Source organism: Papaver somniferum, chromosome 8, assembly GCF_003573695.1.
Source record: "Papaver somniferum cultivar HN1 chromosome 8, ASM357369v1, whole genome shotgun sequence".
Lineage (NCBI taxonomy): Eukaryota > Viridiplantae > Streptophyta > Magnoliopsida > Ranunculales > Papaveraceae > Papaver > Papaver somniferum.
Window position 1 is genome coordinate 46,395,739 of NC_039365.1, and position 19,888 is coordinate 46,415,626.

General features: G+C 36.0%; 3 protein-coding genes across 4 annotated transcripts; 2 read left to right on the forward strand and 1 right to left on the reverse strand.

Annotated features, from left to right (window-relative positions):
* The first annotated feature begins 3,384 nt into the window (after nt 1-3,384).
* Nucleotides 3,385-4,201, forward strand: LOC113305526. The gene is made up of 2 exons (XM_026554548.1): nt 3,385-3,507; nt 3,662-4,201. The coding sequence occupies exons 1-2, from the start codon at nt 3,385-3,387 to the stop codon at nt 4,199-4,201; spliced, it is 663 nt and encodes a 220-aa protein (XP_026410333.1).
* A 5,793-nt stretch (nt 4,202-9,994) lies between these two features.
* Nucleotides 9,995-12,020, forward strand: LOC113301217. Of its 2 annotated transcripts, none has more exons than XM_026549965.1 (2): nt 9,995-10,473; nt 10,892-12,020. In XM_026549965.1, exon 2 carries the CDS (start codon nt 10,972-10,974, stop codon nt 11,896-11,898), a length of 927 nt encoding a protein of 308 aa, XP_026405750.1. In that variant the 5' UTR covers nt 9,995-10,473; nt 10,892-10,971; the 3' UTR covers nt 11,899-12,020. The 2 variants fall into 2 exon arrangements, with proteins under 2 accessions (XP_026405750.1, XP_026405751.1); XM_026549966.1 differs by having other exon boundaries at nt 11,185-12,020.
* Nucleotides 12,021-12,189: 169 nt separating this feature from the next.
* Nucleotides 12,190-15,039, reverse strand: LOC113305527. Its single transcript, XM_026554549.1, has 4 exons — nt 14,838-15,039; nt 13,436-13,590; nt 13,288-13,336; nt 12,190-12,493 (listed from the first exon to the last, which is right to left on the reverse strand). Exons 1-4 carry the CDS (start codon nt 15,037-15,039, stop codon nt 12,363-12,365), a joined length of 537 nt encoding a protein of 178 aa, XP_026410334.1. The 3' UTR covers nt 12,190-12,362.
* Nucleotides 15,040-19,888: the final 4,849 nt, after the last annotated feature.

Sequence of the window (19,888 nt, forward strand, 5' to 3'; positions counted from 1 at the left end):
ACTGGATTGTAGTTGAACCCCAATCAATCTCCCACTGATCCAAGGTACAATTATGCTCCTACGCCTCTGATCCCAGCAGAATACTGTGCACTTGATTCCCTTAGATGATCTCACCCATAACTAAGAGTTGCTACGACCCAAAATCGCAGGCTTTGACAATAAACAAATATGTCTCACACAGACAAGTCTATCAAAGGATCAATCTGTCTCCCACAGATAAACCCTAAAGGTTTTGTTCCGTCTTTTGATAATAATTAAGGTGAACAGGAACCAATTGATAATCCGGTCTTATATTCCCGAAGAACAGTCTAGATTAATCAATCACCTCACAACAATCTTAATCGTACGGTAGCGAAACAAGATGTTGTGGAATCACAAACGATGAGACGAAGAAGTTTGTGATTACTTTTTATATCTTGCTTATCGGAGATATCAATCTCAAGCCAATCAATCTGATTGTACTCGTACGATATAATATGCAAGATCAGATCACACAACTACGATAAAAGTAATATCGGTCTGGCTTCACAATCCCAATGAAGTCTTTAAGTCGTTAACCCGGTTTGAGAAAAGAAAACCAGAGGTTAAAGGAAAATCGACTCTAGTATGCAAACTAGTATCACACGTAAGGTGTGGGGATTAGTTTTGCACAATACTAGATGTCTCCTTTATATAGTCTTTCAAATCAGGGTTTGCAATCAATATTAGCTTAGTAACAAAGCATTCAATATTCACCATTAGATGAAAATCTTATTTACATTCAAGCTAATATTTCTCAGCCGTTAGATCGAAAACTTAGCTTATTATGCACACTTGCCAATGCACACTTCTAGGTTTGTTAACCGTACCCAAACGTATGCACTTGTTGGTTCAACAATAGTTAACCAAAAGGTTAGCCATATGAGCATTTCATATCAACCATGTTCTTCTTCACCATAACTATTTCAAATGACTCAAATGAACTAGTTAGAGAGTTATTCAACTGCAAGGAAATCTTATGTACTACACAAGACACAATTGAAGCAAAGATGATTTGATTCACTCGGATCGGTTCATGAACTTTTATATCCACGGTTTGCAAACTTCATTCCTTAGATTTTAAGTTTAAGTTCAGAAATCATCTTCAGATATATAAGCTTTCTCAAGTTCGCAGACTAGGTTTGCGGACTTAAGAAACCGATAGAGTTTACAATCTCCATCATAAAATCTCGGCAAAGACCTTCCGCCGGTTCGCGGACTGGGTTCGCGGACGGAGCTAGTTCGTCAACTCTAGCAGAATTTCTCGGGATGAGAAGTTCGGCAGTTCGCGGACTTGGATCATGCCATTTTCCGGTTTCTCTTGATTAACAAAGTTGGCAAACTTTGGTTCAAGGAATACGACTTATACATAAATGTGTTTCCACAAAAATATTTATGTCCACCATTGGTTATGTAATCTAAACTCTCATTTCAATCATTGAAACATTCTTAGAGGACGTTATATAGTTGTTACACCATTTCTCGTCAAAGCAATTTTCAAAGTGATTGAAACATATCATGACTTTCGTCACTAGGTAAAGATAAACTTGATCGAAGCGAAAATCTTACCAACACATATTTCGAGATATAGATAGGCGAGGTATACTCAGATCGAAATACCAAATGTGTATAATCCAAGTCTATATATATAGCATACGACTTCTTATCTCAAAGAGTAGGAGATAGAGTAGATAGACTTTTGAGTGACAGATAAGTTCAAGTCTTCACATACCTTTTTGTCGAGAAGTTCCACCGGTTCCTTGAGTAGTTCTTCTTCTTGTATGATGAATCTCCATGAAGTCCTTGAGCTCAACTACACTTTCTATCCTAGTCCGAGACTTAGCTATAATAGACTAGAATTAAGACTTATAGTTTTGATGACTAATATTTACAACCATACTTAAGATAGAAACACATGCGAGTTCGACCGAGCAATGCTCTAATAATCTCCCCCTTCATCAAATTCGAGTTTTTCCTCCAGATACAAACAAAACTGCATTCAAAACACATCAAGGGCACTATGAGTTCATGGTAATGCCCTTTGGTTTAACCAATTCCCCAGCCTCTTTTCAAGCACTCATGAATGATGTTTTTCAGCCTCATTTGAGGAAATTTATATTGGTATTCTTCGACGACATATTGGTATACAACCCTGACATGGAATCCCATTTGGAGCATTTAGAAATTACTCTCAAAACTCTACAACAACATACACTATATGCCAACCCTTAAAAGAATTACTCAAAAAGGATAACTTCCATTGGAATGCTTCTTCTCAAGCTGCATTTGAAGCTCTCAAGCAAGCTGCATTGGATTGCTAGCACTGCCTGACTTCAATTTACCATTTGAAGTCGAGATTGATGCTTGTGATACAGGAGTAGGGGTTGTACTGATGCAGAACAGGAGGCCACTTGATTATTTCACCAAAGGCATGGGCACAAGATTTCTGTCCATGTCCACTTATGAGAAGGAGTTACTTGCAATAGTTATGGCAGTTTCAAAGTGGATACCCTACTAGATGGGAAGTCACTTTACTATTTTCACTGACCATCAAAGCCTGGAGTTCTTCATGGAGCAGAGGCTTCACACTATGGTGCAGCAAAAATGGCTTTCCAAGCTGCTAGGCTATGATTATGTTGTTGTTTACAAAATAGGTATTGAGAATAAAGTGGCTGATGCTTTGTCCAGAATTCCTCCCACTTCCTCACCATAATGTCAACTCATTTCTCAGTTTCAATCTACTTGGTTTAATGAAGTGCAAGCTAGATACAACTCAGATAATGTGGCTACTGAATTGATTCCATAGCTGACAATCTCTCCTTCTAGCAGAAGTCCATACACACTTCTACAAGGGATTCTAAGGTATAAGCATAGGGTATACATTGGTTCATATGGGACATTAAGACAGCAAGTGATGGCTGCAGTCCATTCTTCATCTGTAGGGGGAAATTCAGGCAACCAGGCAAGCTACCAAAGGGCAAAGGAGGATTTCCATTGGATAGAAATGAAGAAAGACTTGATACAGTTTATCAAGGAATGTGACATTTTTCAACAACACAAAATTTCACATACTTCTCCTGGGGGTTTTCTGCAACCATTACCAATACCAGCACAAGCATGAAATCATATTTCCATGGACTTTATCACTGGTCTTCCAAAGTCAGAGGCAGAGAAGTCATAATGGTGGTGGTGGATAGGTTCACCAAGTACAATCACTTCCTTCCACTCGGCCATCCATCTACAGCTGCATATGTAGCCAAGGTATTTCTTGATAATATTTTTAAACTGCATGGATCGCTTGCTACCATAGTAACAGATATGGACAGTATATTCCTCAACAATTTTTGGCATGAGATATTTACTAGAATGGGTACAACATTACTTATGAGCTCAACTTACCATCCACAAACAGATGGGAAGACTGAGAGAGTCAATGCATGTTTAAAATCTTATTTAAGATGCATGACCAGTTACAGACCTACCAAATTGGTGAGTAGGCTATCATTAGATGAATGGTGGTTTAATTCCACTTATCACACAAGACTTAAGACTACTCTCTTTCAATCTCTTTATGGTTACAGTCCACAACATTTTGTCATCTTCTCTCACCAGCCTCAATGCTTCTGTGGAAAATTTTCTGCAGAAAAGACAAGCTATGGGGGTTATACTCAAATCCACTCTTGAAGAGGCACAAAACAGAATCAAACAACAAGCTGATAAGAATAGGACTGAAAGAGAATTCCAGGTAGGGGAATGGGTTTATTTGAGGTTACAACCTTACAGGCAAACATCTGTGCAACTCAGAAGGAGTCTGAAACTGTCAGCCAAATTCTTTGGTCTCTATCAATTCACTGCAAGAATGGGGAAGGTAGCCTACAAGATCTATTTACCTTTTACTTCAAAAATTCATCCAGTGTTCCATGTATCACAGTTGAAGCCAAAGCTGGGAGAAGTGTTACTTCCACAGACCACACTGCCATCATTAGATTCCAACGGATATATGAAGGTCACCCCACTCCAAGTTTTGTCTACTAGAAATGTGAAGAAACATCAAGAACTTTTGGAGCAGGTTTTGGTGCAATGGGCACACTCAACAGCTGCTGATGCCACTTGGGAAGACAAGGCTTCTATCAGAAAGCAGTTTCCAAAGATGATTCTTGAGGAAAAGAATCATATTGAGTAGTGGGTATTTGTCATAAACCCAATTTGTTATAATCCCATATAAACCCATGACTCTTGTTAGTCGGGCGCCCTTATCCTAACTGGGGTGCATTAATCTTAGTCATGTGGTATGTGTGACAAAGAGAGTGGTATATGTATCCTGTCTCCCATTGGGTAACGACAAAAAATGAATTAACCAATTACTTCCTTTATCAAATATCTCTCTTCTTATCCCTTCTTTTGTGTTCTTCCTCTCTTTTTCTTCTAGATCTCATCTCAATTCGTCTATTTCACTTCCTTTGTAGTGTAGATCACTACAAAAACTTTGTAGTGTAGATGACTCTTGTTAGTCGGGCGCCCTTATCCTAACTGGGGTGTATTAATCTTAGTCATGTGGTAGGTGTGACAAAGAGAGTGGTATATGTAGCCTGTCTCCCATTGGGTAACGACAAAAAACGAATTAACCAATTACTTCCTTTATCAAATATCTCTCTTCTTATCCCTTCTTCTGTGTTCTTCCTCTCTTTTTCTTCTAGATCTCATCTCAATTCGTCTATTTCACTTCCTTTGTAGTGTAGATCACTACAAATTGGTATCAGGAGCATCTCGAACTTGGACCTGTTATGGCTAACAAAGCTGCTGTTGAAGAACTTACATGGAAAATCGATGAGCTTGCTAGGGATCAGGCAGATTCTAATAAGAAGATGTATGAGCTTACCAAGTCTCAGAGTGATTCTCCAGTTAAATACGATGCAGTTTCGAAATCGGTTGCTGAAATAAAAGAAGCTCAGGGTAGACCAACGGCGGAATTCATGAGTGTAATTAATGCTGCTTTTGAATCTCAGATGGACCGTTACATTGAGCTTCAGGTGGAAGGATCTCAAATCGAGACAATCATCTTGGAAATAACAACAAAATTTTGGGTTCTGCACCAAACGGAAACCAAATTAATCCAAGTGAAAATATTATTCAACCTAATTATTCTGTTATAAGAAAAATCAATTTCAACAACCTAGGCCTAAGGTAGAATTTCCTATATTTGATGGTACAAACCCCAGATCATGGGTCCGTAAGTGTAGAAAATTCTTTATCATACATAATATGTCAGACCCTCAGATGGTGAATCTAGCTTCCATGTACCTAAAAGGGTTTTAGGAAGAGGAAGAATATAGTTTACAACTAGGACACACAAAGATAGTGTCAGTATTCAAAGATCCCAATGGTTTGAGGTTCCCATTTTATAAGCTTTCAAAGCATAGTTTTAGGTTTAAGCTAAGATATCTTTCGAACTAAACAAATAATATCCACCATTAGATGAATCTTTGAATCTGATTTACATAACAATATATACACTCTGGTTAGGATGAACCGTAACTGAACCGTCTACAAAGACATTGTTCATAAACGGTTAGCCTAAACTAGATGATTGAACCATAAGCTTAATTTTTCATAAACACTTAAGACTTTAAGTTTGAATCACAATCATAAGTTATAATGTGATCAATCATGTCTATATAGTGTTCTTAGAGATTTATTCAAATGCTAATTATAACACAAAAATAATTTTATGTGCATCTGAAAATATTCGACAGTGCAAGTACGTGTACTCAACCTTGTTCGCGAATATATCTGTCATGGTACATGTACCGGGTATGTGTACCCTTACGAAAAATATAAGTTCCGGAACATACAGAACTTTTCCGGTATGCGTACCGGGTATGGATACCACACCGATTCCAAAACCGACAGTTCTTTTTCAGTATGCATACTGGTTTGCGTACCGTTTCGAGTTCACGAGTTCACAGTATTTTTTGTGTTATGGATACCGGGCATGCGTTCCACTAAGTTGCTGCCGAACCATAGCTACGCTGGTACTTGTACTGAGTACATGTACTATGGTTCCGAACCTATAACAGTTTTTCCAGTTTGTGAAACTGGTATGCATACTGTCTTGTATCCTGATTTTCAGTAGTTCTATATTTCTCTCTAGATCAATTCGAAATATTCCCAAATAACATCAATGACACATATCACTGTTCCAGGCTATTTTCGAATGATAATCTTTAATTATAATTTTGATTACAAACAATAAATTGTCCTTAACTGAAATTCATTAAGTATGAACAAATATTCATTAAGCTTAGTCATATATATTTCGAGAACTAATTACGAAGATAAACTTGACTCGAAATTCTTGATATTCTTAGGATAGTCTAATTGGTTATGCAACAACGTCTCATAGATAATAAGATGAATATAACTTGAGAAATATGTGTTTCAGTCTTCACTTACCTTTTGTTGAAGAAGTTCACCATAAGATTCGGTTGATCTTTGCCTTCAAACGGTATAACGCAATTATGACTGCCGTGATGTCCGTTTCTTAACCACACTTCTATCCTGATCCGAGACTTAACTAATTGTGGACTAGAAATCAAGATATAGTTTTGACAACTAAATTTGACAATAAGCTTGAGATAGCAATACTTGTAAGTTCGACCGAGCAATGCACTAATAACTGGAAAGCTTTCTGGAAGGTTAAACTCCCTCCAAAAGTTAAGCACTTCCTATGGAAACGCATCAATGATTGTTTGCCTCTGAGAGGTACAATCTCAAGGTATGTTCAAAATATAAACCCAAACTGCCCTTTATGTAATAGTTGTTCCGAATTTGTTACTCATCTTTTGTTACACTATTAGGTTTCTAAATCTTTATGGAATGTTGTGAACAATGATTTTATAGGACGGTTAATGGAAGCAGTCTAAAGTACTGGGTAACTAGTTTGTTTGTTAACGATAGTATAAGCAGACCATTAGGTTTAAATCTTATTTATTGTGCTGGATTCATGTTAGGGCACATTTGGAAATTGCGATGTGTCGTAGTTTTTTAGAATGTTCAGTTGCAGGTTGGAAGTTTTCAAACGGAAGGTACAACAATCAATTGAAGATTGGGTTAGAGTTGCCAACGTGAAAATATCTAGTAGACTTGCAACGACAAATTATAAATGAGGAGCAATGGACTTTACCAGTAACAAGCTTCATAAAATTCAATTTTGATGCATCTTTTATTAAAGAAACAAATGCAATGGGTTGTGGACTATAACTTCCAATGCTGCAGGAACATGTGAAGGGGCATTTTGCATGCTAGGAATAACGCAGGACAAAGAACAAACAGAAGCCATAACAACTCTTGAGGAAATCAAGATGGCTAAATAAAAAAGAGTGCAAAAAATGCATTTGGAAGGGGTAGTTTAAATGTAATAAAGGCCATTAATGACAGTTTAGGAAGTGTTAAATGGACAAACAATAATATTATTGGCGATCATAGGCTGCTGCTTAAATCATTTATCTCATGGATATGTACTCGTGTCTCAAGGGAGCTAAATGAAGTACTAAAGGGGCATTTTGCATGCTAACTGATTTAAGCAGTGGTAATATTACCCTGTTATGGAATGACAATGAATTTGATTTCTCCTATAAGAGAAAGAGAAACATTATGTATGTTTTTCTTAAGATAATAAAATCCTCATTTCCTATTAAAAAAAGTAATACGTGAAGTAGTGTCCTCTATTTTTGGGCTCAAATCAGGTTTGGTTTTAATTTATAATATTATTTTTTAATACGAAAATAGAACAGTTTATTTAATTAAGGACCATAATTGTCTGACTGAATACATTCCTTTAACCATAGTGGCAATGAAGTATTCTAATTTGTGTTACAAGAATTAACTATTACATGCTTCGCTAATACATGATCCGTGTTATTTGCCTCTCTTGGCGTAAACGAACATTTCCAAGAGATAAAATCATTTAAAAAATAAATATTGTCTTCTATTGTGTTATTGTGAATCCATTTCACCGCTCCCCTGTTTATACTCAACGTTAAGTCAACATTTTGCAATCTCCTCCAAGTGAATCTTCTGAAACCCAATATCTCTTTCCCATTTTATCGCATCAAACATAAGCATAGCTTCCGCCTGTACCGGTCTACAACCTTCGGAAATACGACATCGAGCTTCATAGCAAGTACCTGCATAATCTCTACTTATTTTTCCAATTCCTGATAATTCAGTATTTATAAAAAATGCTGCAACGAAGTTAATTTTCAGATTTTCTCCTAGTGGGCTGGACCATTTTGGAAGATTTCTAACATGATTTTATATAAAATCAAACTTATGTATAATGTTATTACATTCGATATAGAATGCGGTAATTTTCCTTGCAATCACACCCGCATTAGCGTGCACATTCTCAAATATTAGCGAACAACCTGATTTCCAAATCATCCAAAAACCAAAAACAGTTTTATCTCTTAGGTTAACATTCACCATAGAGGTGTTATGGACAACAAGAAAATCATCCACAATCCAATCAATAAAATATATCTCATCCACCGCATTCAAAACATCATTTCCAAACACCTGCTTGCCATATACCTTTTATGACAATGCAGTCGCAAAACAGATGTTGCATGGATTCAACAATAGTCAAACAAAAAGGACATTTGCTATCTATATTAGAAACAATCCGGCAGAGCTTATCCCTGGTTAGTAGATATTTTTGCATACAGTTCTAAAGAAAGTGAGCAATTTTCGGTGGAATCTTAACTTTCTAAAAAACTTTCCAATTCTTGTAATAACACCTCCACTCTGATCTTGGATACACTTGTAAGCCGTTTTGACAGAAAAGTTTCCGTCTTTAGTATGTTTCCATCTAACTTTATCCTTACCATCGTATGAAATTTTGATTTTCAGAATTTCATTCACCGTATTCTCGTCAAATAAGGCAACTAATATACACCTATCCATGGTATTGAAAATCGTCCGATTCACAATTTGACTCGGACGATTCACTTCATTTTCTTCATAAACGATTCAAATCCGCTTCAATCAGAATTTCATTCACCGTGTTCTCGTCGAATAATGCAACTAATATAAACCTACCGATGGTATTGAAAATCGTCCGATTCACGATTTAAATCGGACGATTCGCTTCATTTTCTTCATAAACGATTCAAATCCGCTCATTTTCTTCATAAACGATTCAAATCGCTCGTACGAATCGTTTTGACCATGAATCGTGCAGTCCAAACAAAGTTGACTACTATTCTTGATTATATTCTTAAAGCAAAAATTTGAATGTGAAGCTTCGAATACGCGACCTCCTGAGTCATACGAGTGCCCTCTAACCACTGTTCTACTTTGTTTTTTTTTTATGTTTAACGAACTTTATTAGTATATATTATATCAAAGACTAAAAAACTTCGCAAAAACCTCCATCTTTGCTAAATACTCCGCATAGTTTAGTATTATTTAAAAGAAAATATAAAATTTAATAATCAACCATGAATCTACAATTCACGATTTAACATAAGATTCGATTCTGAAATTTCAAAAAACGATTCAGGATTTAAAAACCTTGCACCTACCCCACCTGGTTGGTATCATGATCAGTGAGTTGACTAACTGGCAGATAAAGATTCTAGGGAAAGAAAAATAAAAAAAATGACTTCCATGGATTCTTAGACTGTGTTTGATAGAAATTAATTTTATGGCATTAGCGATCTTTCGATGAAAATAATGTGTTTACCTTCGTTTGAGTAATTCTGTTTCCATAAAATTGTAAAATAAACATAGTCCAAAATGTATCGGACATAGTCCAAAATATGTTTTAAACTTAATTTCATCGGATTCGATGGAACGTTTTTCCTTGCTCTCCCAGGAAACTTTCCTATACGTCAAACACAGCCTTAGCTAGGGATGCGCACGGTATATATGGAGACCGCTTTGATAACCAGTTCGTTCTTGCTCACTACGAACGGTGAATAATATAGCACCATTTATCACGAACAAAAGAGTTCTGACACAAGGAGAGTTTTGCACGGGTGCAGGTGGACTTAAACAGAATGTTGTTGTAATTGTTACTTTTCAGATCTAGTTCATGTGATTCCCAAATTCACTTCTAGATTGGGTTTTCCTCTTCTCCTTCTCCTCCATTTTTTTTTGTCACTGATTGGTTATCTAATTAGGCCCGTAAATTATATCCTCGATTCAATTTTCTTATCTTCTTCTTTGAGGTTCATTATAAGATGAGCTATTGGAAAATCGACTACTGATTTCCACAAAATGATGATGTCGAGAGAGAAAGGAAATGTAAATATCGATGAAGAACAGAACGAGAGTAAGAAAATAGTGAAAGAAATAGATGATGAACCACATCTTCCTCAGGAATTGATTATCGAAAATATTCTCACCAGATTACCAGCTCGGATTCTAGGCGTGTTCAGCTGCGTCAGTAAGGTACGGTACAATTTGATTTCTAATGATTCTCGATTTGCTGCGGCACATTTTTTCCAAAATAAAAATAATTATAATCTAGTCTTTAACCTCATTAATGTAAACCAAAACAACTGGGAAAATGCTTACCTTTTCAATTTACAAAAGAATAGTGATGGGTTTGATTATAAATTACTAATGGCCTTATGCATCAAAAACACAATTGAACTAGTAGGTTATTGTAATGGTTTATCCTGTTTTAAAGGAGTGAGTGAAGATGGTGATATTTTGGGTGTAGTAAAGGTCATTAATCCGAACCGTGGTGAAACACTTAATCTCCCATATTTCACACCTAGTGGGGGATCATGCAGATATTTGTGTCATGGTTTTGGTTTTGATTCATTATCACAAGCATATAAGATTGTAGTTATTCATGCTTCAGAAGACAACGATGAGTTTATTTGCTTGGTCGTAACACTTGGAACTAATTCATGGAGAACGATAGTTGCTAGTACTGCTGAAATGTCACCACCACCAGGTTGCTCTCCTTTTCCTAGGCGGATGATTACAAGAACTTCGAGAGATTATCAGAGAGAAGCCACCCGTTGTGGGGATAATCTTTTTTGGAGGATAACTAATAATACAAGTAATGATGATAAGACTGAAATGTTACTCTCATTTGATATCCACAATGAGAAGCTTCATTTCATTCACCTCCCAATTGAATGCACTCAGGTCCCGATGAATGAACATCAATATGTCGAAGTTGATCATCATCTTCTGGAATTTAAAGGATATCCTTGTGTTGCACGCTCGGAAAAGATAATAATAAACAACAGGTATCATCACCATCAATGTATTGCTCAGAGGAGGTTTTGTCGTTGTTGTTTTAAGGTTCATCTGTATGTCTTGAAGAACAAGCTCCAGCAAGTGTGGGAAAAGGAGGAGTCTTTCGACATTCAGATGGAGGAAGGATCACTACCAGTTCCCTTTTGCTGTTACTGTGGCACTACTGCTTCTTCTACTACTGCTACTGATGCTACTACTACTATCCCTCCTACACGAATGTTGAGTTTCTCTGATCAGGTGATACTGTATTGGTTTAATGGGACATATCTTGTCTTCTACAATTTGCAAATGAAACATTTCGAGGTGGTAAATTGCTGTAATGAGGAAAATCGTGCCGTTTTTGAAGTTAAGATGAAAGGAATCCCTGGAAGACGCAGGATTGGTGAGGATGATCGTATTTATTGCCCATACATGGATTATCAGCTGCACGCTCAAGTTGAAAACATCCTTTCACTGAAAACCTTCATTCCCGAAGGAGGAACATGTAAGTTGGTGGATGGTTACCACGGTTTTCAAACTTATGTGGAACATAATATCCCCACAGGATGGCTGTGTACGGGAAAAGATCGATCAATACTGAAATATTATATTTATGTTTAGTTTGTTCTGTTGTTATTTGACTCAATTAACGGCGGTACTATTTACTTTTTATTTATTTCGTGAAGATTTTTACTCAGAATAGTAGACTATGCAATTGCTAAAATACTCAAACTGGTATCTGGTTATCTCTGTGTTTCACTTTGATAAATTATTTGGATGAAAGCTGTCAGTATGCTATTCTTCTGATCTCACAAAGAATTCCTGTCTTTCTAACTCGAAGCCAACTTGAATCTGATAAAGATATACATACGAAATATAATATGATTATATTAGTAGTATTAGGAGTTGACAAAGGCTCGCAACATTTTATTGCGAGGAGGAATCACATTTAGGTTATTATTTAATTCTAGGTTCTGTTATGTTTCATCTAGGCATGGTGTATACTTTAGGTTGCTGGTTTTGTATGCTGGCAGATGGCAGCAGCCATATTTGGATGGAGAAGTCCAAAATTGCGATCAGAGCCACTATCGATTAGGAAAAACGCAACCACTATGGAGCTTGACTGTATATGTCTTGAATTTTAAGAAAGCGGAAACCGAGTATTCGTCCATTGAAAATTTGACACTAAATTGGGCAGAAATGCACAAAGCTAAAACTGCACGAAGGTAAAGAAACTTGAGTCAGTTCTAATATCTTTAATCATCCCCAGGATTTTCCATGGAATCATAAGCGTTTCACCATAAAAAGAGATAAAAAATTAGCTAAATAACAATAAGATTCAATCATCCTTCTCTACAAGAATTGAATGTTTCATCCACAGGGTGACATAGGCAACACTGAGTATTAGTGTTTGTTAAACTCGTATTTCCAACTAAACTAAGGCCGCCTTGTAATAGCCTTTAAAATCCAGCAGTGAAAAATTACTTGTCAGCGAAACAAAGGCCACCATCAAAGGGCAGACCAGAAACACCCCAAAAAGCAGGATTTTTTTTTTAAAAGATCGATCTTCAATCTTGAGAAATCGCAAGTAGTAACATAAGATAAATAAAAAATTCACAAGGTAATTAGAGATTTTGTAGACAGAGCATTAAGTAGAAAATAAAAAGATATGATAATGCATCTGGATCCATATTTTTTTAGCAACACCCATAAGTGCCAAACGCATGGAATGCACTTAAATTCAATCAAGACAGCCGATAGGTATAAATGTATGAAACTTAATACGAACTTCTTAAGTTTAACTAAGACCCATGTCCACATGCTTAATAATGCAATGACCAGGGTTTCCATATAAACATGTACCAAAAAAGAAGAAGAAATATACCTATTAAAGATCAAAGAAAGACAAACTTAACCCATAAAATGCTGCGGGGATGAAGACAGAAACTAAGAAAATTTAACATAGATAAACATAAACCCTAAATTATTGCTCTGGTTTTAAGTAATTACCTGGGAGAAGTTTTGCTGGCTTTCCAAGAGAATCGATGGAACTGCAACTCTGCATATGTACCATTTGACAAAATCAAGAAGAATTGCTGCTGGTTTTAGGGAAATCAAGCAAATGAAATGTGTTGAGACTGATTCAAGAAGAAATTACCTGTGAAGTTTTCTTGTTAGCCTTGGGCTCTTTGGAAAGAAGGAGGAGGCTTTCTAGAGCTTTCCAAAGAGGAGTAAATGAATTCTTGAGACGGGATTTTATAGATCCGAGAAAATTGTGGAAGAAGAAACTGAAGGGAATGTTGATACGTGTATCTGTAGTATTTCACTACTCTGCACTCACTGTCACTCACAGAGTCAAAATCAGCGTGAATGCGTGAGGCAAAAAATATCTTCGCAAAAGTTTTGTACAGACCGCCCCCATGAAGGCATGAACTACCCCCAAAACCGTTGTTGACACATGAGGTGGACCTAAATCACCTTTAAATGCCCCCACTGCCAATTCCCAAAGGGAGTCCTACTTCTCCCACTCACATAACGGTTTTTAAGTATATTCGGGGACTGTTCGTGCTAAATTATTTATATCTTCGTCACATGTAATTACTAGAAGTGATACAAAGATGAACCCTATCGCATATAATATCATTGGAATAAGCTTTCATGAAATACATTCGAATCTTCAACGAGCGAAGTGAGCTGTAAACCATTACTGAAATTCGCCTATAAAAAAAAGAGCGACAATGTAACGAGGGCAGAGTTTTTAGGGTTTAAAAGAGAGTTTGAGCCTTGAAAGAAAGAGCATTCTTGTAACAGAGATAAAAGACTTGTAATCATCTTCTACACATAGTGAAATCATCCCTGTGGATGTAGGTTTTAACACCGAACCCCGTAAAATTGTTTGTGTCTTTAACATTCGTCTTACATGCTTGCAAATCCAAAATCATAATGTTTTGGATCTATTGCAAACAGATTTCCAAACCTTGATTTAAAGAACAAAAGGGAAATCAAATAGGTTTATTTGTTAGAGAAATATTGGTATCAAAAGTCTTCACTTAGATGCCTGATGAACAATTGATATGAACCCTAATGAACACAAAGTAACTGAATCTTCCTTAACTCGAGAACATTCTCTTTCTATCTTTTCATTTTTCATACCCAAAGAAGAGTTACAAGGACACAATAAATACTCCTACAAAACCCTAATAGAAAATCACTTACATCCGAGATGTTTATTACTGAAGATAGTTATGACTAAGTAATTGCTACTTCCTTAATTAAATAACTGGATTAGCTTCTAATTAAGCTGTACGGACTAAATTACTATAGGCGCCCATAATTTGAAATGAGGCAACCCCGCGATATGACTATACTTTCCCCTTAAACAACATCCTTGTCCTCAAGGATGAAAATCAGGAAAATGAGACTTGATGTTGCTAGCGTCTTCCCATTTACTGTCTTCAGGGGTGAGTTTGACCACTATATAAGAAACTGTGGAACTGAGAAGTTGTTGCGGATGACAACTCTTTCTCCTAAAAGAACAATTGGCTTCATGATAATTTGACCTTGCTGATTGACCAATGATAATAGAGGGGCATGGATAACAGCAGCACCAATCTTTTTCTCCAGTTGAGAAATGTGAAAGACCGGGTGTATTTTGGATTCAACTAGAAGTTGTAGCTTATAGGCCATAGTGACAATCTTCTCAATGACCCTAAAGGGCCCATAGTACCTTGCAGAGAGTATTTGATTTCTTCTTACATCCATTGAAGTTTCCGGTAGGATTGAAGTTTAAGGTAAACCATATCATCCAACCTGAAGCTTCTGTCCATCATCTTCATGTATGCAAAGTACTTCATTCTCTCTTGCAAGGATTATGTCCTTGTTAAGATTGTCCAAGGGATTTATCAGCGAAAGTCATGGAGTAATATGGCTTGCTGAACTTTATGGTGATGCTTAGAATCACCAAGTTAAGTCTGTTCCAGTTGTGCAAAGGTGCACAAGTTTGTGTCAAGAATTTGGGCGTTAACTTTCATGGAAGATATGCGCATGCGCCAAATAGGATTTGGGCATTACTAAGATGCATGATGCAATTGGAGATAAAAGATAGGCGAATTGTAGATGCATGAAGAAGGAAGGACAAAGTAGTGGTGAGGCATAAGAATGGTATGTGGTCAATCTTGAAGAAAATCTTCATGAAATCTAAAGAAACATGATAGCCTCAGTTTGAAGAAGTATTCAACTAAGTGTCAAGTATATTGTGCTTCGTTATGGGAGTTGCATAAGAACGTTGATAAGTTTTATCCTGATATTTAGCATTATAAATAGCCTAGAGATTAATAAGGTTGGTGTTGCTCATTTGAGATAAGAACCAATTATTGTAGAGAGTGTTACGCATTCACCAAAGAGGGTGAATGGCCTGTTTTGGTCCATGTGGTGGACTTTTTTATGTAATCTTCCTTAATGAAATACAATGGGTTTATTGTGTTATATCTTTGTGTTCACTATATTCCTTATCTTCTGAAGTACATTTATGTATGACAACCTCTTATGCTTATGGGGACATGAAGAGTTAGAGAGAAAGAAGAAAAGACTTTTGTTGCGTATTTCCTTAAGAGTGAAGGAAGATGCATACTTTGATGCAAGTATGAAAGTCTGAGTACTTGTGGGTGAAGTTGATTCACTGAACCACAGAGTATTTCCGGTCATGTCCCATGAAAATTTATGCGATTAGATGGTCATGTGACACTTACCATCTTTCATGAGAATAACTACAACTCCCCTGGCACAAGCATCCGTTTCTAGGATGAAGGGTTTGTAGAAGTCTGGTAGTTTCAGCACATGGTGCTACTCATGGCTCTTTTAAGTTATGCAAAAGCCTTATCAGCTGCACTTGACCACACAAATGCATTCTTATTTAATAAGTCAGCCAGGGGTTTACAAATGCTCTCATACCCCCTCACAAACTTTCTATAATAACCAGTTAAGCCTAGGAATCCTCTTAATTCCTTCAAAGTTGTTGGGGTTGGCTAGGATACCATGCTATCAATCTTGGATGGTCAGCAGACACTCCTTCTAGGGTGATGAGCTGTCCCAAATACTCTGGATTCTCTTGTGCAAAGCAACATTTGGACTTCTTAGTAAATAGCTCATGTTGCCTTAGAAGACTCAAGACTTTCTTCAAGTTGTTAGAGCATTGCTCGGTTGAACCCACCAAGTGTTGGTATGTCAAGTTTGGTTGTCATATCTTAGTGAATCAAAACTCATTTGAAGAGTCGCTTGATTATTTACTAGAGTCAACTTCATATAGAAAGTTACTAGGATATGAGACTTACAAGTATTACATGAAGACTTGAAGAATGTGAAGAATGTGAAGAAGTAAAGAGCTACATCGACGACATCATCCTTCGTATTGAGGTTAGTAATATTTGACTTGCACTATTTCATTCCTAATATATCTTTCAAGTCGTGCATATTAAAAACATAATTGCGAAGCTGTGGATGATTATACTCTAGTTAGACATAGTATTAAGGAATTATAATACAAAGTATAAAGTCTATCTTTTGAACTTCGCATATAAGACATCGACATAATCGTATGAATGCTATTGTGATTATGTGTATGGGTATGGGTGAAGATTTCGCCATAGGAAATAATGTTTTACATTCGTTTAAAGGAAGTATAATTCATAAACTTATTTTATGAATCGAAAGGGAAATCGCTAGGCTTATTGGTGTTGTTATTCATTGCAAATCTTTGGATTACCAATTGTGATCAATTGTAAGTGGTTTTTCACTCTTCTTGTTGATTTAATGGCAAATAGAGGTAGAAGTAGTAGAAAATTTATTATAGGAGAAGGATCAAATAGAAATTTTATGCTCTACTCAACCTTCAATATCAATTACGAAAACATGCCTAGTCTCACCTATGATGTTGGTTCTCAAAATTATTTTGGGAATAATGAATGTCTTATGAAATTCGGTTCAATCAAAGAACCCATTATGGAAATGATTTTTATCAAAGTTTCAGATATGAAATATTTGAAGTTTGTGAATCATCGTGAATGGGGCATCATTCATGAAAGCTCTTTCAAGGCTACTCCGGACCTTGTGAAGCTATTTTATGCTAATATGCATGAAATGAACTTTGAAGGATATAATTTTCGTACTATGATTGGTATAAGATCGTTTGAGGTTAACAAACAAGTGATTTCGGAATTGATTCTCTATCCCTACATAAATACATTCTTACCATGTTCGGATGAAAGGTATAGAGTTGACAACAATACTATCTCATCAGTAATTGGTGGAGCATGGTCAGGTAACTCCTTTCTTATTCGCAATATTGAATTTCATCTCAAAGTTTTTGGAAAACTAGCTTGTGCAAACCTGTGTCCTAGCAATATGCACAAGACTAAATGGACTAGAGATGTTGCTAAACTTGTATATCATCTTGTCGGAGGAATCAAAAATTTTGATTTCTGTGGTTTAATGATCAGACAAATGATCACAATTCGAAGAGGTAAAAGAAGAACTCCTGGCTTTGCTTGTTTGATTACAAGAATATGCATCTCTTTTGGAATTTCCTGGCCAAACGCCAGGGAAAAAATTCCAAAGAAATTAGGAGAAGGAATTCTCAACAAAATGAGAGGACAAGTTTTCAATGCTCCTCCTCCTATACGAGTTGAAGGAGATCCACAAACTCTTAAGAGAATACTACAAAGGAAGAATGACTGCATTGTCGAACTGATTGACCATACTAGAAACATCTATCCAGATCTTAATGAAGCCTTGAGTAGCATTTCAGACAAGTATCAAGATACTTCTTCAGAAGAAGATACTGACTTGGACATCTCGGATTAGCTTCTACAACTGTTATTGTATAATATTATGTACTAGACTTTAACCCGTGCCGTAACGGCACGGGCCTTGACGTTGGTTAATTTCTAAAATCGTACATATTCAATCATATTTTTGTTAAGTAATCAATTTGTGAGACCATACACTTCACTTGCAAAGTCGCTCATACAATCACCTGCAACACATACCTATACCATATCATCCAACTTCATTGTGTCAGCGCAGCTAAACTGCACCATTGCTAAAAACATGATGGCATATCTCAAGAAACAACGGGTATAACCATTGATCCCAAAAAATTAGAAATGAGGGCCTTTTTCACTAGATTTTAATATTCTAGGAGAAATAGCGGCCAAAGAAGATATATACACGTTTTAACCTGAAAAGTTATGTCCAATTTGCAGGGACCAAATACAATGAATCGAACTTCATTATGGCAGCGCAGCTAAACCGCAGTCCTTCTACCACGTAGATTTGCTCAAATTTCATCTTCTCGGTAAACAACTAAGGTTTTTATTCTCTCCAACCAATTCCAGAAAATATATATTACATATATATACATTTTATTTTAGTTTTGTGAATATTACAAATATAGTTTGTTGTGTTTTCGAAATCATATTGGCGTTGCTATTCTATTCCTGATCTTCAATCCCCGTGAAGATATTTCCAACCCATACTTCTGTATATGAACCCTTACGTTTATCATTGATAATATTAAGTTCAAATCTGTTTGAAGAGACAATTTGGACTTGATCTTAATCGATGATAATCAAAGATGTCATAGTGATGCACGACCACACCAAATTGGTTTGATGTTTCTCACAGCGTACACCATCACCTCCTAGTGAAATATGAACATCATCCTCTAGTGAAATATGAACCTATTAACCCAAAAATTAAAGGGGAAAAAAACATGTTTGTATCATTAAAAAATCCTAAGAATTATTTAAAGAAAGACCTTAGCGATATTGATACAATTTTTTTTTTTTGTAAGTTTTCTGCAAGAAAAAATACATATAGCACTTTTCCCTCTTATGTTTGTGTTCTGTATACGAACACTTACGTTTATCATCGATAGTATCAAGTCAAAACCTGTTTGAAGAGAAAGTTTGGACTTGATCCTAATCGAAGATATCACAGTGATGCACAACCACACCAAATTGGTTTGATGTTTGTAACAAAGTATTCCATCATTCTCCAGTGAAATATGAACCTAATAACTTTAAAAAAAAAAATCCCACTTGCATCATCAAAATTTCCCCAAAAAAAGGAAGACATTAGCCACATTGATTCAATAGTGTTATTTTCGTTATAAGTTGTTTAGATAATTCACAATACCTCATGCCTTGAGAACACTCTTTGTTATTCCCAGATTGGGTGCAAGAGATTTGATGGTCAATTCTGCTTAACATTCAGCGTTTATATAGTTAGCAGATTGTAGAGCATTTTTAATTATGATTACGCTAAAATATCAGTTATACCTCCGTGATTATTGCCTCCATATCTGGTTTATTAAATCTGCATATATTTTTTATAATTATAATTAATATTGTAAACGTATTTATAGGCTTATGCGTCTCCCAATATATTCCCACCGAATGCAATAAATACCAACACAATAAAAGAATATATATTTCCACCAAATTATGGGAAATATATTCTCGACATTTTTCTACACATGCAAATATATTTTATGAAATTTCTATTATTGAAATATATTTTTAGTTATGGAAATATATTTCGCAAAAATTGGTAA

What these genes read in the sequence shown, in the direction of transcription:
- LOC113305526 (XM_026554548.1), top strand. Translation starts at nt 3,385, where the DNA reads ATGGGTACAACATTACTTATGAGCTCAACTTACCATCCACAAACAGAT. An exon ending in GTTACAGACCTACCAAATTG is followed by an intron (nt 3,508 to 3,661) that starts GTGAGTAGGCTA and finishes AATTTTCTGCAG; the next exon opens with AAAAGACAAGCTATGGGGGT.
- LOC113301217 (XM_026549965.1), top strand. Translation starts at nt 10,972, where the DNA reads ATGTCACCACCACCAGGTTGCTCTCCTTTTCCTAGGCGGATGATTACA.
- LOC113305527 (XM_026554549.1), bottom strand. Translation starts at nt 15,039, where the DNA reads ATGGATGTAAGAAGAAATCAAATACTCTCTGCAAGGTACTATGGGCCC. An exon ending in CTAACAAGAAAACTTCACAG is followed by an intron (nt 13,337 to 13,435) that starts GTAATTTCTTCT and finishes GTACATATGCAG; the next exon opens with AGTTGCAGTTCCATCGATTC. An exon ending in GCCAGCAAAACTTCTCCCAG is followed by an intron (nt 12,494 to 13,287) that starts GTAATTACTTAA and finishes ACCTTCGTGCAG; the next exon opens with TTTTAGCTTTGTGCATTTCT.